The following is a 15,603-nucleotide window of genomic DNA, read 5'->3' on the forward strand; positions in this document are numbered from 1 at the left end:
GTGGAAACATTACATAGTTACAAATCCTTTAAATAACATGTTTGGGGAATGCCCTTTACATTGTGTACACCACTTCACATTATTTCACCTTTAAGCTGTACATGGTGTACACCATCTGCTTTTATTTCACTCACATTCAATGCATTTCCCTATCCCCACAGATAAAATAAAAATTTTTTAAATGGATTAGACCACCTTACAAATTAAATTAAAACCCCAAAATATCACCCCTGAAACAAAAGCCCATTTTTGTTTCACGGCAACAAAAAAGAAGTTTAACCTAAAATAAACCATTATCTTAAAAAATGAATCTATAAATGAATCTATCCCTAAAATAGAGGAAAACACCCAAATACCACCCCTGACACAAAAGCCCTCAGTGGCAATCAGGATTAAAGTACATTTTCCTGTCTGACCCTAATATTTCCCTTATGTAGTTTGACAGCTTTCCCTACAACAGCTTCCAATACGCTGATACTATGGCACTCTGTGCCGCCCTTCCTTTCTAGTGTGGGGGTCTGGCTGCCCTAAGACCCCTTTTGGCCCTTCGTAGCCTGCTGACCATAGTTAAAAGGGTATGCAGTGCATTATGGTTTTAAAAATTATCCTTGGCAAGTCTGCACATAAATTTGCTGGACCATAAGTCTTGAACCCACAGCATTTGCCTCAAAATTATGGTAGATACAAATCCCAACCCATCCCTACTAGGCAGTGACTCTGAGAACTTGCCCAGGTTAGCCCAAGGAAAAGGGCCTTACATTTTCCCCAGTTTCATGATCAGAATTTGATTTCAGGCTCTTACAGGTTAGGTCTCACTTCATTAAAGAGATTATTTAACTGAGGGGGGGTGCAATTCGCTTCAGATACACCACTGCAGCAGCCTCTGAAACCTACCTGTTGCATCCAAATGGCGAGCTGTTCTAGCAGGCCAATCTGCAGCACTTTTGGGCAGTGTTAGAGCTTTCCGCTATGCCTGACCCAACACATTCTTATTACACTACCTCTCTGGCTAAAATGAATTTGCAGGAGGCAGAAAAGTACAGTTGAGTTTAATCCCGAAGTGCTGAGATTATGCCTGTCAGAACAGCCTGAAATTCAGTTTGGGAGGCTGCTGCAAGTATGTATACCTGCATTTCATACCTGCAGCTTTTTTTCCCCATTCCCCCCAGTGGTAGAGTCTCTTTAAGTTCAAGGGATTTTTCCATAATGCAAGTCTGCCTTGTTACCAGTCATAATCAGTAGCCAGCTCCAAAAGAATACAATAGCTTCAAGATATCATTAGTAATGAGGGTGATGATGATGATGATTATACATACAGAGGATGCTAATATTGAATGTTTTATTGCTACTGCAGACTGTACTTCTGCACTTTGGAAAGTGAAGGAAAATACCCACACCTAGGACTGTGATGTTATTTTAATCCCAGTGATGTTTTAGTCATTATTTACAAATGGAAAACCCTGCCATCTCTTATCTTCAGTGGGATGATTAAGTTAGTTCTCATGTTGTAAAGACAATAGTTCACTATTCAGTTTAGTTTATTCATTAACAAAGAAACCTTACTGTTACATTCATTTGGATAGTCATATGACTCAAAGTGAGCTAATGACCAGATATAGTTCAGTGACCCTCTGAGGGGTCACTCACTGTGATAGCTCCATTCACTTATTAATCTTAAGGGCAGAGTTCATAACACAGCTTGTGATGTCATCCTAGCTGCCATTGTGTCACCAGCAAATTTCCCTGCAGATTCCTTCAGAAGACTTACAAAATATGAATACAAATAATTAGTACACTAACTTAAACTACGCTAAGGATACTTTATTTTCCATGGATACATTTATTAACTTAAAAATGGCTGAATCCAAAATTAGACTGTTTTAAAGCAGAACTCCAAGGAAAATAATTATTAAGCCTTGCAGTACTTGTTTTTGCCCAGGGAGGTAAAGGAGTTATCTAATGAGCATTAATAGTATATTATAAAATGTGGTACAATAGGAGAAAACATGTTAAAATGTGAATGTGCCTGTTGGGTAAAAATGGCATTTCCCAGAGGTGTACTGTGTACGAATCAATCACATTCTCTTGTGTAAGGCTATCAGAAGATGTTAAATGGCCTGCTTTTAAGGTAGGTACTTCTGATTGCTGGTTTCAATATTCAGAGGCTCTAGCCCTATATGACCATCTCACTTCAAGACCTATATACTGCATTTTTGATCTACTATCAGTGCTTAGAAATGACTAGTGTAAATCAAACCGGAGGTTCCAAACTACAGATGTTGGATTGGCTATGATATTTATTGACAGATTACTGCATTTGCAGCTGCCATATTCTCTCCGTTAAACAATTTATATAAACAGCAAGTAGGGTCAGTTTATCAAACCACATTGAAATGTAGTGAAACTGCGGCACTCCAGGATCAGTATGAATTCATTTTTTTCATATCATCAGCATGCAGAAAACATCTTGGAATACCAGCTTTATCTTTCTGGCTACCAATGGGTTATATGAGATAAAAGAATTCACACTGATCATGGAGTGCTGCAGTTTCCCTACATTTGGATATAGTTTGATTAATGGTGGTGAACCAGACGAGCGCCCAGTGAGTGGACTGTAAGAGGAATGACCTGGAGCAGCACCTGTCATTTCATTTACATTTAGGGTTACATTTAGGGCCACAGTTTAGAACACAAAAGTTTCATTTGGGGATAAAACTAGATCTATCTATTAGATGGAAAATTTGAAATGTTGCTTTAAGTGTATTTCCAGTTTAGCAACCAAATTGGGATAACGCCTATTTTATATTTGTTACATGTTACCATTCACATAGTATAACAACAATTCTGTTTATATTTGAAGTGATTTTTATTTATTTAAAAATGTCACCTAGCTTTCCCCTTTGTAATGTATAGGAGGGGGCTGTGGAAAGTTGTGTTTACCTCTGTCCGTACTGTGTTAGCACATCTCATTATCACTTGTAAACTAGATTTGAACAATGTATGCCATAACAAAGTGTTAAAGCCTCAGAAGCATTGCATGTTAATAGGAGGAAGTTCAGTCTGTCTCTCAGTTTGTGCCTCTGCTTTCACTTTCAGACTGCTCAGAGTAACTTGGAATCTGCACAAAGGCCTTCACCAAAAAGACATCTAAAAGTTAGGAAATATATTTAAAAAAATATCTTTTGATATGCCGCGTGAATGGGAACACTCAACAAACATATATAGTGACGTTTTTCTTAAATTCAACTGCAAAAGTGGAACTACACTTGCCCAAAAACACAATTTTCCTTTTTACATTTTCAAGTTTGATATCCATTTTAAAATTACTCTTCAGTCTATCTCTGTCTGTATCATGTTCTATAATCCAAGATAAACTTTGTTGCTTAATATCTGTTACACAGCAAAAAGCAGAAATAAGCTGAGATCATATTTATTTGGGATTATGGCTGACTGCTCAAAGGAGATCTATGGGGAGAGTAAAACATACTCTCACCTATACTTAAAGTAGTATTAAAGTAAATTTTTTGGCATAGATCTACTGCTAGCAAGCAGTAGATATATGGCCCCAGCATTAAAAAAAAAAAAAAGTTGGCAAGCACCAACAAACTTACCTGTGTCAGTGCCGCTCGCTCCTTGCAGCAGAAGTCCCGGCTCCCGAACGCTGTGAAGAAGGAAGTGTGGGCAGGCGTATGCACAGTCCAGATCGTCAGAGGGGAGAGGCCAGATGGATGGATGCAGCTGGGAGCGCGCACGTCGGACAGACTCCGTGGGACAGGAACAAAGAGGAGTCTGCTGTGGATCAGAGAGCGGCACCAGCGCTGGAGCGACTGTGGAAAACGAGTGGAAGGTAAAAGCTGTTCGGATCAAGAGGCATCAAATAAGGTAAGTCCTTACAGCAGCATGGGGGGGTAGGGGGGGGATAACTGCCTTTAATGTCACTTTAAAGCTGGCATGGGACACTGCAACTGTCCCACTCTGGCTCTAAAACAGAGCACTGACCAATCACATGACCGCTCTCAGTCTCTGCTCATAGCAGAGAACATGACTGTCAATCATTGACCCACAGGGATACCTCCCGTTTATATTTGGTTGGCTGTGTAAAATACACTTAGGAATAATATTGTGTCCTAATGATAAAAAATTACTTTACTTTTGATAAGTAAATATTTTCTTATTATTAAGTTACGGAATAAACAGAAAGTTACACATGACGATCACTGATCTTTGTTCCAATATCCATCCAAGCTAAGTTCTTCATGTACATAATGCAGCCAGTCCTTTAGAATGTAGACACTACGTGCTGACTGTGGAGCCCTGGAATAGCTTGGTAATGTACTGAGATCATTTGACTTGTAGGTCTCAATACAGTGAGGTGGTTTACTGAAGGAGTACATTCTTCACTTAAGCCAGTGACGTTGTATTAATTTCAATGACCTAATCATGTGAAAGGAAATGCTCTGCATTGGTTGTTCCATTTGAGCACAGGTTCTTTTGGCTAAATCACAAAGGTACTTTAAAAAAAATACTGTGATTTCCCTATATTCCCATATCTGCAACAGACTATGGGTACTGTGGTCGGTTTTGATATTGGAACTCTTGCATTATATTGCTATGACAACTGTGATCTTTCTGGCTAACATATTTAATTCCATACCCTTTTATAATGAGTTGAGCCTCAAAACATATATTAGAATATTAATAAATCAAAAGCTGTGAAGGAGCATGCATCAGGAGTTATTGTCAAATACCATCTTCAACAGCATGGAATGTAGGTATATAAGTGGTCTTACGTTTTGAAATGTATAGTGTCAATCCTTGTAACTTGCCCATCTTATCAAGCTGTAATGCTTCTCTTTAAGAGGGTATCTCCTGATAGAGCTATATGCTTATCTACCAGCCTGGATATTGGCACACTTTATTTACTCATATGTTAACAAATAATTGGGATTAGTCAAAAAAATTGACAGCATAGTAAATATGCAAAGTGTAGAATCCTATAGCAACCAATGCGATGTAATCTTTTTGCAGTGTTTCCTCAAATAAAGCAACATCTTACCACCTCCATTTAAATTAGTCAGCTTTAGAATTTGTATAAGCATGTTTCTGCTTCCTACAGAATCATTTTTTTACCACCATGATGGACCAGACGTAAAATTACACATGGAACCTATTGATCTCTGTGGGAAGATGAAGGGATGCTGGTCCTATTATTAAAGGGAGTGGCTTTGCATGTTTCATCTACTCCTGTTTCAACATCCACTTACAGTGATAAATATAAATACATTCCCTGCACCTAACTAAAGAAATCAATCAGCTATGGATTTTCTTCTCACTGAGATTCCAAGGTAGAACGGGAACATGAGAGGCATCAAATGAAGCATGCCTATCTATATAGAACTGCCATATTGTTTCCATACAAATAAGACTTCATAACCAATGGAAGTTACATTACTATTTGAAAATTAAATAAGTGTGCTTTTCAATCCTCCTATGCTTTGTGAGTGTAAGAAATTCTTGGGGAAAATTGTATTTTTCTGCATTTTCATCCTTCTGTACATGTCATAATCGATAATGATATGGGTTTGGTTTACTAAAGGCAAATAGGCTGTTCACTATGGAGTTTTCCTTTAGCTTAGTGAATGTGGTGAAAAAATACTTTGCAAAGAATATCCAATCATGTGCAAGGAAAATAAAAGAAAATGTATTTTGCTTGCATATGATTGAATGGTGAAAGTCAGTAGAGATTCACCATATTCGCTAAGCTAAGTGGAAATTCCATTGCAAAATGAACAGCATATCTGCCTCTTATAAATCAACTCCATTGTACATTTGCTGTTTGGATCCTGTTAGTGCCATGCCCCTTTGCTTCCTTTGTATCTCCAAGATGAGGGTATTTCTTCTCTTAGACAGTTGTGGTTAAATCAAGTGTGCTTATTGGAGGACTTCTCTTATATTCCCCTATGCTCCTTTTTGATGAAATTGGAACCATTTTGGATTTCCCATCACTTCTGTCTCAGTCATAATGGTATCCAGGACACAATAAAGAGAAGGTAAATCTCCCAGTGGGGGCAGGGACAGCTGTGAAAACAGGGGTTGGAACCCCTCCCATTTTAACCAACAATAGAAAGAAAGTTTGGGCTATACTTTAAGCATATGCTTCAAGTAAACCTGTCAAAAAAGAAATATGGGGCTGCTATTGCTGACTTCCTTTTAAAAAGACTAGTTGCCTAGCTGTAATACTGACCCTTGAGGCTCAATACTTGATGTGCCAAGAATACATATAAAAAAAGTCAAGATAAATTCAGAAGTCATCTACATACCTGTTCAGAGCCAATAACTTAAAGTATTGATGCTTGAGGGTCAGCATGACAGCCAAGTAAATTGCTAAATCATCCTCCATATTTCTCTTGTGATAGGTGTGTTTTAAATTCCTAACAATCACCTGTAGCTTGAAGATATTTCAAGTAAAATGTACAACTATGTCCAATTAAATTATTCACTGTACTCTCTGCATGCTGTCCATAAGCTTTATTCATATCCCTTCATGGAAAAACATGGATATTAAAGGCTCATTTTACCACTAGGCACTAAGGAAATTTCAATCCCTTCACTTCCTGTTGGGTGCAGTACTAGAAACCATGTAACCATAAACAATTATGTTTATAACTGCAGCCAACTTGAACTTGGAAAACCACAGGTCTTTTTACACATTGTTCCCCATGAAAAGATCTGACTAAAAATGTATACAAAACAACATGATTTTGTTATTCTTGCCCAGTACAACCTAATGGAAATCTGATGATGAAGAGAATTACTTGTAGCAGTCAAATTTACTGCTGGTAGATCAGCAAAAGATTATTTCTTATTGGCTGATATGGCAATTTGCCCTTGGCACTGTCTTGCTGAATAAGCCCATTAGGGTTATGAGGAGTTAAATATTTTCTGTATTTCATACCACAAAGGTAAAAATTAGAAACTTAGCAGCTACTAAAAGTGAGAGGAGCAATTCTTTTTTTAATGTCATATATTATTCTTCGGGAGAACCCACACTTTACTATATTCCAACTTACAATAAACTTCTATAAGTTTCATGCTAGAAGATTGTATGCATCTTTACAACCAATAGATTCTAACTAATAAATTCTAGGAATGGTGATGACCCTTTATTAAAGAAGGAAACATTCATGAAAAGTGATTGTGTAAGGTAGTTGGGGGTTCTATTGGAGCCATATGAACCTTACTGAACAAGCCATAGATGGCTTTCTTTCCAGAGCCATTTGTACAGCTAAGCATTGTAGAGTCCAATGAGGTTACCAATAATAAGCAATTAGATTTCAACTTTCTAAAATCAGAGAAGATAAATATTTGTTCCAATGGGTTGCTATAGATTATTGAACCTTGCCTTAATAAATAAATCCAAATACATATGTGCATTGCTGTCTTATGTCCTTATGAACTTAGTAGCATCCCTGTAAGATTAACATTTACCATACCCATACAAGGATGATTGATTTTTTAATAGTTAATAGGGAAAAATCGAAGACCGTTTTCGACTGTATTGAACTGAAAAATAGGAAGAGAAAGGTGGAATTTTTTTCTCGTTTCTTATCTGAACAAATGCAATTTAACAGTGAATGTGGCTCTCATTCAGGAAAAATGCGCATTTACTAGTAACATAAGCTTTATAGTATTGAAGTCTACAGAGCTTACAGGAAGAGTTGCTAGTTAAGGCCTCTAAACGCCCTTTCTCTTACCAAGGCCAGAAAAAAAGTGTAAATGAATGGATTTCTATCTAACTAAGGAGATTATCTCAAGTGTAACTAGAGGAAAGCTGCAAGAAAAATTAAAATGTGTAGATAAAACAAGATGAGGAGAGGGTTAAATTCCCATTCTAGAGAAAAAAAATCAACCAGCAGGAGTGATTAGAACAGAAATGTTGAGTAAACATGAATAACTTCCCACTTACCCTTTGGTCCCTTTATAGATATTTTTAAATATTTGTATTTCATATTATCCATTGGTACATTGGAGGTTATAGCACAGTGAATAAGATGTGAGTATTAGAATAGTGTAAAGGCAACATGGTATGGTATCAGGGGAGAAGAGCCTGGTTTGTGCCAGCTGGTGCCTGGGTTGCAAAAAAATGATTTTCTTCTACCCTAGACACCAAATTGGATGCTAAGGCTAGAATCCCTGATTTAAAAATATAATTCATCTTTTCTTTCTTTTTTTTTTTTCCATTATGCATCTACAATTTAAAACCAATAAAAGGTCTATGATTTACCTCATGTCATACTAAATCAATATAGTGAGATAACCAAACTTTTAAACTGTGTTAAGGTAAAAAGCTGATAAACAAATAGTTTCACTTTTACTTTGAAAGGCCGCCTTTCGCTAGCCTGCTCTGAAATAGACAGCACTGGGGCAGGTTTGTCTGCACATTATTAGTCAATTAAATATATATGCTATCAGCATTTACCAAACTATAAATGTTTAGACTGATTGGGATATATGTGTTTTGCTTGTTTGAAATGAATAAAGGCTGATCTGTTAGGGCTGAAAATAGTTTAAGTCCTTAATAAGGCAAAGCACAGCTGACATTAAAAATACTATACTCCTGTATAACAGGCAAGAAATCTCTCTTAAATCTAGAAGTACATGTATTACCATTGCTGTTGTTACTGTTATTCTATTTGAATATGTCTGCAATAAATCAAATGCAGCTGATTAATCACACAATATTTGAAGTGTGCACAACTGTTTTTGCATAACAGGTTAAAAAAAATGAATGAAAGCTTACAATAATCTGTGAATTGGGGGTCAGCTTGCTGAATAGCGAGCGATTCTGGAACAATGAACGTGTATTGATCAACCAATGTATCCAGTCCTAGAAAGAGCCAGGCCTACATTAAACTGCAAAAGTAAATCCAATTGAGTGGAACGCTAAGCTGAGTGTGTTTGATGCCCATTGTGAGGATTGTGCGTAAGCTCCAAATGTACAGAATAACATGGATTGAATCTGAGAGCAGAAGCAACCTATGGTCACCAACAGGGGCTTATTATGGCAGAAAATCATTTCAATCCAAACAGAGCCCCAGAAACAAATGTAATATGACATGCTAATCTGTGGGCAGGTTGACACCACTAAAACAAAACATATGCATTGAGATGCTTGGGTTCAAAAACCTGTACTTGGCCTACACAGCTTGCTGCATTGATCTGCTGAGGTTTCCAAGCTAGTATGACAGGTGAAGAATTGCTGTAAACATAACCACACTCTTACAATATCTTATAAAAAAATATTAGACAACTTATATCATGCACACCTGCATAGATAGACAGATGTTTTCATTCAAAATTTATATATCCATTTTTTAAATTTGTAAACAGGTACTATAAATATATTTCATTGTATGTGTTAAGAGCTACAAGTATTTTAATATTAGGTTTATTTTACACTACATGTGGTGAAGAGAGTAATCAAAAGGCCAATATTTTATATGTGATATAAAAGACCAGCTTTTACAGTATGCAATAAAAACTAAAATCTATAGAGTAAAAATATTGCATGTATCATCACTACTTTTGCTGTTTTTCTATGTCATATTTAAGTATGGTATTTCTTTGTTGGAACATATTGATTGCATTGAAAATAATTTGCTGTTTGTGCAAAGTAAAAAGAGAAAAATATAATCTAGGTCTGCCTTTTTAAATTAATTTAATCGATGTATTTATATATTTATGTCTTCCAGAGCTGATAATCTCGTTTACATATATCGATTTGTTGATTGAATCAATTCCCTCTTTTTTAGGAATGTAGCCGAAAAGGACAAGTGAAAGGGTTGAAAAATACCGTTAACGAATGTAAATTAATTGTTCTGTAAAAAATGTAAATTATGTTTCTTTTATAAACAAAATAATCACCAAAATGTGCTCAATGAGAACGGTGCAGTTGGTGTAGGTGTGAACAGAGTGCAGGATATCCGGAGCACTGACAGGTGCAGACGAATATATATTTTAGAATAATATTGCGACAAATGAAAATATTAGTGACAGTGTATATATGTCTGTCTAATGTAACAAACGCCTGCAAAGCTGAATGAAGCGCTTTCACTATTTGTTAGAGCAGTTTATGAAAAAATAAATACAAAGCAGGATCCCCATATGAACAGCCAGTGTGAGGTGCATTCACCTATATGTACTATCCTATGATACAACCCGGACAGGTGTGCACAGTGCAGCCCCTTCATTTGTATGCAGCAACTTGCACTGTCACACACTCCACATTGGCAGATTAATGCTCAGATAACGCCAACAAGGGGATCCAACGGTCTAATTCAAAGCGCTTGTTTCCACTATTGATCCATGTAAATAAATGGAGATTCTGCTCGACCAAACTGTCGTAAAAAAATACGCCCCAAATCGACGCAAGCTTCGGCTTATCAATTGTGTCTTACCATGGGCCCCTTAGAAGCAGTTAACCCTCTCAGCCAGGTCTATGATTGGGGCATTTGCTACTACCTAGGGGACCCAGAAACATTTTCCGATGTCCACAAATCAATTGTGACATTTTTTTCCGTGCCCAGTAATACATGAATGACTAGGAATTCAATAATGCAATATGATATATATACAGAAGAGAAATGTGTGCAGATATTATGCATGATGGAGAATAGTAGAATGGTAATGGGCCCCTTAGTGTGTAAGCAGGCACATCACTGTGTGGTGTACAGCAGTCAGTGTATGTGGAGTACACTACGGAGATCTATACAGAAGACAGAGCAATGTGTTTAGGGGATGCATGATGCAGAATAGTGGAATGGTGGCATGATTGTCCCTCAACAGGCACATTACTGTGTGGTGTACAGCAGACAATGTACATGGAGCACACTATATAGCACAGTGGCAGCACTATCAGGCACATAGACAGGAGAGCACACACACAGCACAAAGTGCCTGAGGAGGATGGATCTGGCCCTTCCCTTTTTTGTCTTTAGAACAGATCGCCTGTGACAGCACCTCGGATTGACTGCCTGGCATTCTCCAGGGACGAATTAATGAAGACCTGCCAGTTAATTAAACCCTTAAATAAGGCTCTGCTTTCTATTAAACTCGAGGAATCAGTTATTATAAAAATGATCACAAAGCATGCTAGGTTTCCTAAAACGCTAAGCACTGCTATCTGGCTGGAAGAATATATGCTGTGAATGGAATTGGCCAAGTACATTTCATTACACATATACAGCATTAATTAACAGAACGCCAGCCTGGCTGACTCTCTGCCATCTGCATCATTTAAGCTCAGATAGTGGTATATGCATACACATCACTGTACAGGTGTATTAATACATCTCTAAGAACAATATAGAATGTTCTAACTTCTGCATGAATGGCTCCTAAAATGTTTTTTTTCTTCAACTAAGGGATAACAACACATGACAGTCTTGTGTAACAGAGGACACATACATTCTTTTACATTGCCATATATTGACTGTACAAATGGTTTCAGCAATCAGCTCTTTAGGATAACTCTTTTAAGAGGGTGATTAAACTTAGATTTACTAATCAATAAATTGGGTGTCAAAATTAATTCAGGGATGCCTTGGACCTGTCCCGGCCTACGGTTTTAATAAGCTGTTCTTTACTGAAGGGTTTTGAAATGTAATAAGGCCCAATCATAGGAGATTTCAGAGGACCTGAGAAGAGTTGTTGATGATCATTACAACAGGATTTCTATAGATTTGGGCCTCTGTCAGTCCACAGTGAGGCAGATAGCTTACAAATGAAAGAAATTCAGCAGCATTGCTGCTCTCCTCAGCAGTTGGTGTCCTACAGAGATAACTACATGGGCATGTTATACTGTACTGAGACAGGGGACAAATAACGCCGGGATAACAACTGCAGGCATCTCTTGCTCTTAACAACATATATGTTCATGAGTGTGCCAGAAATAAAACACTGGACACAAGATGCATTTACCACAGGGGAAACTACCTCTCTGCCCCAAGATAACATTGCTGCCCATCTCAAGTTTGCAAGGCCCACCTCAATGTTCCACAATACTGAAACAATGTTCTGTTGACAGATAAGACAGTAGTTGCACTCTATAGTAAATGTACACCATGAAATCAAACACTGCATGCAAACCCCTAATCCTCATCCCATCTGTGAAGTATGGTGAAAAGAACATCAGAGCGTTGCTGCCTTTGGGCCCGGACAAATTCCAAATTGTATATGGGAGTTCCAAAACAGAATTTCAGTATATCTGAGATCTCAAAAAAGGACATACAACAAACAAACAAACATGAGTAAAACCACAATCACAGGTAAATAAATGCCTGTAAATACCAGTACCACCTGTGTACACCTGTACCAGTAACACCTGTGGTATAAAAATATCTGTAATACATACATGAAAGAGTATCCAAAAAAGAGAAGTATCCAACAAAAGAGAAGTATCCCATATTTTAAAAAAAGGTCATATTAAAATCAGGACCTCAATCCCATCCAAATGGTGTGATCTGAACCAGGCCATCCAAGTATAGAGTATCCAAATATACACCTTCAGTGAAATATGTTTCTGTACAGAAATATGTCTAACTGATGTGTAGGTCAAAGCCTTTGGTTGAAGGTATTGCCAACAGAAGAGAGAAGGTTCCTCTAGTAACTACATTTAAAGGGTCATATATTTTTCCCATCGATGACATTGATTGTTATAACCATATGTTCAATGAGGATAGGGCAATGTAAAAGTATGTGTTTTTCTAAATAACCGTGCTGTTAGACCACTTAAATGAAGATCAGATCACACAGTAGGAGTCGTGCATAGAGAACTGTCCTCTATTCTCCCAGTGCCTATGTGTATATATAGCCAAGTAACTCTAGGTAGTAGAAAGTGTAAATTGTATCAGGACTGGCTCCTAGCCATCCTTTCTACCAGCCATCAATACACAGATCAATAAAGGAAAATATCTAGATACAACACCCATACAACTATCCAGAGAGGCAATCTTTATGTCAGGTTAACAGCTGTCATCCTTTGTACCACATTACTGTAGTCTTTAAAAAAAAAAAGAAAGAAAGAAAAAAAACTGGTAACAATGTTCCCAGTGTGTTACATAATGACAAGGTGTGTTTACATTCTAAGGGAAATCATGACTCGGTAAGTGTAAACGTCTCTGCGAGTATTGATTTATCGATTAATAGATAGGTATCAATCAATCGATATTAATTGTTTGACAAAGACAATGGGTGGTAGATAAGAGCAGAGGGTGTGCTCCTTGGCCTCCGAATTTCACGTGGGATTTACACTATTGCTACTGAAACATGACATTTTGGAATATGTGGGAAGGGAGGGTTGTGGAACTAATGGACATCCAGGAGACCTGGTCATAGTAGATGCAGCTAGCAGCACTGTTTCCTACTGTGCAGAGAGGGTAGAAGATCCTATTGTGTGCACATGCCAGGGTGAAAGGTTCAGGAGACAGATGACAGGCTACTTGTAGTATTTCCTAGAATACCAGCTTAGGCATATACCCCCTATGTAAGGAAAGGAGCTAGAAGTGGGAGCTCTACACAAAAGGGATGCAGGCACACCGCATAGAAGTCACAGGGCACTGGTCATGGCTCTGTAGTAGGTGAACACAAAAGCAGCAGAGCAGACAGTCAAGATGACAGCCTATAGAGATGAATGTACAGTAGGGAGGGTGTCTAAATGGGAACATATATGGGAAACATATATATATGGGGGGGGGGGGGGGTTCTGCTCACCTGCTAGCCTGAGAGCTGACATCCTCTGGAATTCTGGCTCCTGAAGCCACTTCCACATCCTGCGAAAAGTCTCCCGGCCCGATTTGAGTTTGCTCCAAGGTTTGGGGTTCCTCAGCAGATCTGAGAGGGTCCCTTGCGAGCGGCACAGTACCCTCTGGGCAAAGATCGCCTGGGGGATGCTGTACCGCTTTAGCTCAGTGGTGATTCTCTGAGCTACTTCTTTGGTATTAATTTCTTCCATTTGCCCTGAATTACTTCCATTGTTGACCTGGGAACCAGTCATGGATGTTGGGTTTTGCTCCCTGGCGGAGCCCAGAATCTGTCCGTGACTCTGGGCATTTAAATGGGTATGGGGGTGGTGGGGGATCCCGTTGATAGGCACCATGCCAGCAGATGGCGGGGTGAGATGCTGTTCTCCATGCCTGGATAACATGGCAGGGTGATGGGCTTCGAAGCCGTTGGGAGTGAGCATTTTCTCGGTAGGCATGGTGGCACTGGGGTGAGCGTAGTGAGGCAAGCCTTGCTGGGCATTGTGGATGCTCCCCAGACCAGATCCGGAGAGCGGAGACAAGCTTTGCCCCATACCGGTGACATCCTTGTGGTAAGGGCTGTACAGATTGTTCATGGAGGTCAGCCCTCTGTCATCCCTCATGAGGGTGAAGCTACCGCTGACATTGCCCGGTATCCGCTGGTGAGGGTGATGATGGTGGTGGTGGTGGTGATGGGGGAATTTGTCCGATACGGTGGAGATGGGTGGCAAGGGCTGCAGGGGGGTCAGCGTGGTGTAGGTGCTGCTCATGCTCATGCCCGGTGGGGTTTCACAAGCCATGGTCATGGTGGGATGGAGTGGCCCCGTTAAAGCATGCTCCGGGGGTCGGTGGTGGTGGTGATGGTAATCTCCTCCGTCCAGGATCGATGCCATGCCCATGGATCGCGGATGGGCAGCCAGATGATTGCTGCGATGGCCCAACGATCCCCTATGATGTGGGCTGTTGCTCATTAGATCAGCAGTAGCCTGATCATGGCTCACCCCGTGCAGATCCCCAATATTGTCCATGGTCAGTTGAGCGTTCATGTTTATACGTGCAGGCTTGTGGACAACACATCTATCTGGCGTGCAGGTTAAACGTCCCAGGAATGCTTTACATTGAACTTCTTGCTTCCTTCACTTGTTTCTTCATTAGATTTCTTTCTTTTTTGTTGTTGTTATTCTTATTTTTTTTTTCCTATAGCTTTAAGGCCCGTTTCCCTTTATCAGAGCATCAGCAGCAGTGATTGGAGTCTGCTCATTCCCCTCGCCATCTCTTGCCATGTCTCTCACTCTTCAATGTGTATAGAGAGTCACAGTGCAGCCCCTGCAGCTGCCGAGCCGTACCGAGCATGCGCAGTGGGGAGCGCACGGCTCCTCGTGACGTCACTGCCACTCTTTATTAAGGTTGCAAGGCTTCTATTTACCATGTGAAAGCCAGCTTCCAGCTAGCGCCAGCTACAGATCTCCGGCCACTCTACAGCAGGGGGAACTGCCCCTTTCTTATAGAAATAAAAACACCAAACAAAAAACAGATTCTAGAACATGAAGAATAGATTTGGTCATGCCTCTATTTAATTGATGTATTGATATTATTATAAATTCAGCAAATAAAATATAAGCTGCTGAAATCAGAGGGTTAAAGTCGTAGGAAAATGTGCATCCATTAACAGGATATATAGGTATTGGTGTGAAGCTTCAGCTATGGAAGTACTACAAGTCCCATTATCTGCCATAGGTGCATGATGCCCAAGCATGGTCATAGCCACATGTCCCCTTACACTTTATTATAAAAGGCAGTGCTA

At 39.2% G+C, this 15,603-nt stretch overlaps 1 protein-coding gene across 2 annotated transcripts in view; it reads right to left on the reverse strand.

The window, feature by feature from the left end:
- ONECUT1 (one cut homeobox 1) overlaps positions 1-14,946 on the reverse strand; it is a 43,654-nt gene extending 28,708 nt beyond the window's left edge. For both annotated transcript variants that reach the window (XM_018576058.1, XM_018576057.1), the window contains exon 1: positions 13,771-14,946. In XM_018576058.1, the coding sequence (XP_018431560.1) occupies positions 13,771-14,845 (1,075 nt within the window). In that variant the 5' untranslated portion in view covers positions 14,846-14,946. The remainder of the gene's footprint in view (positions 1-13,770) is intronic.
- Positions 14,947-15,603: the final 657 nt, after the last annotated feature.

This window comes from Nanorana parkeri, unplaced genomic scaffold, assembly GCF_000935625.1.
Source record: "Nanorana parkeri isolate BGI_ZX_2015 unplaced genomic scaffold, ASM93562v1 scaffold55, whole genome shotgun sequence".
Classification (NCBI taxonomy): Eukaryota; Metazoa; Chordata; class Amphibia; order Anura; family Dicroglossidae; genus Nanorana; species Nanorana parkeri.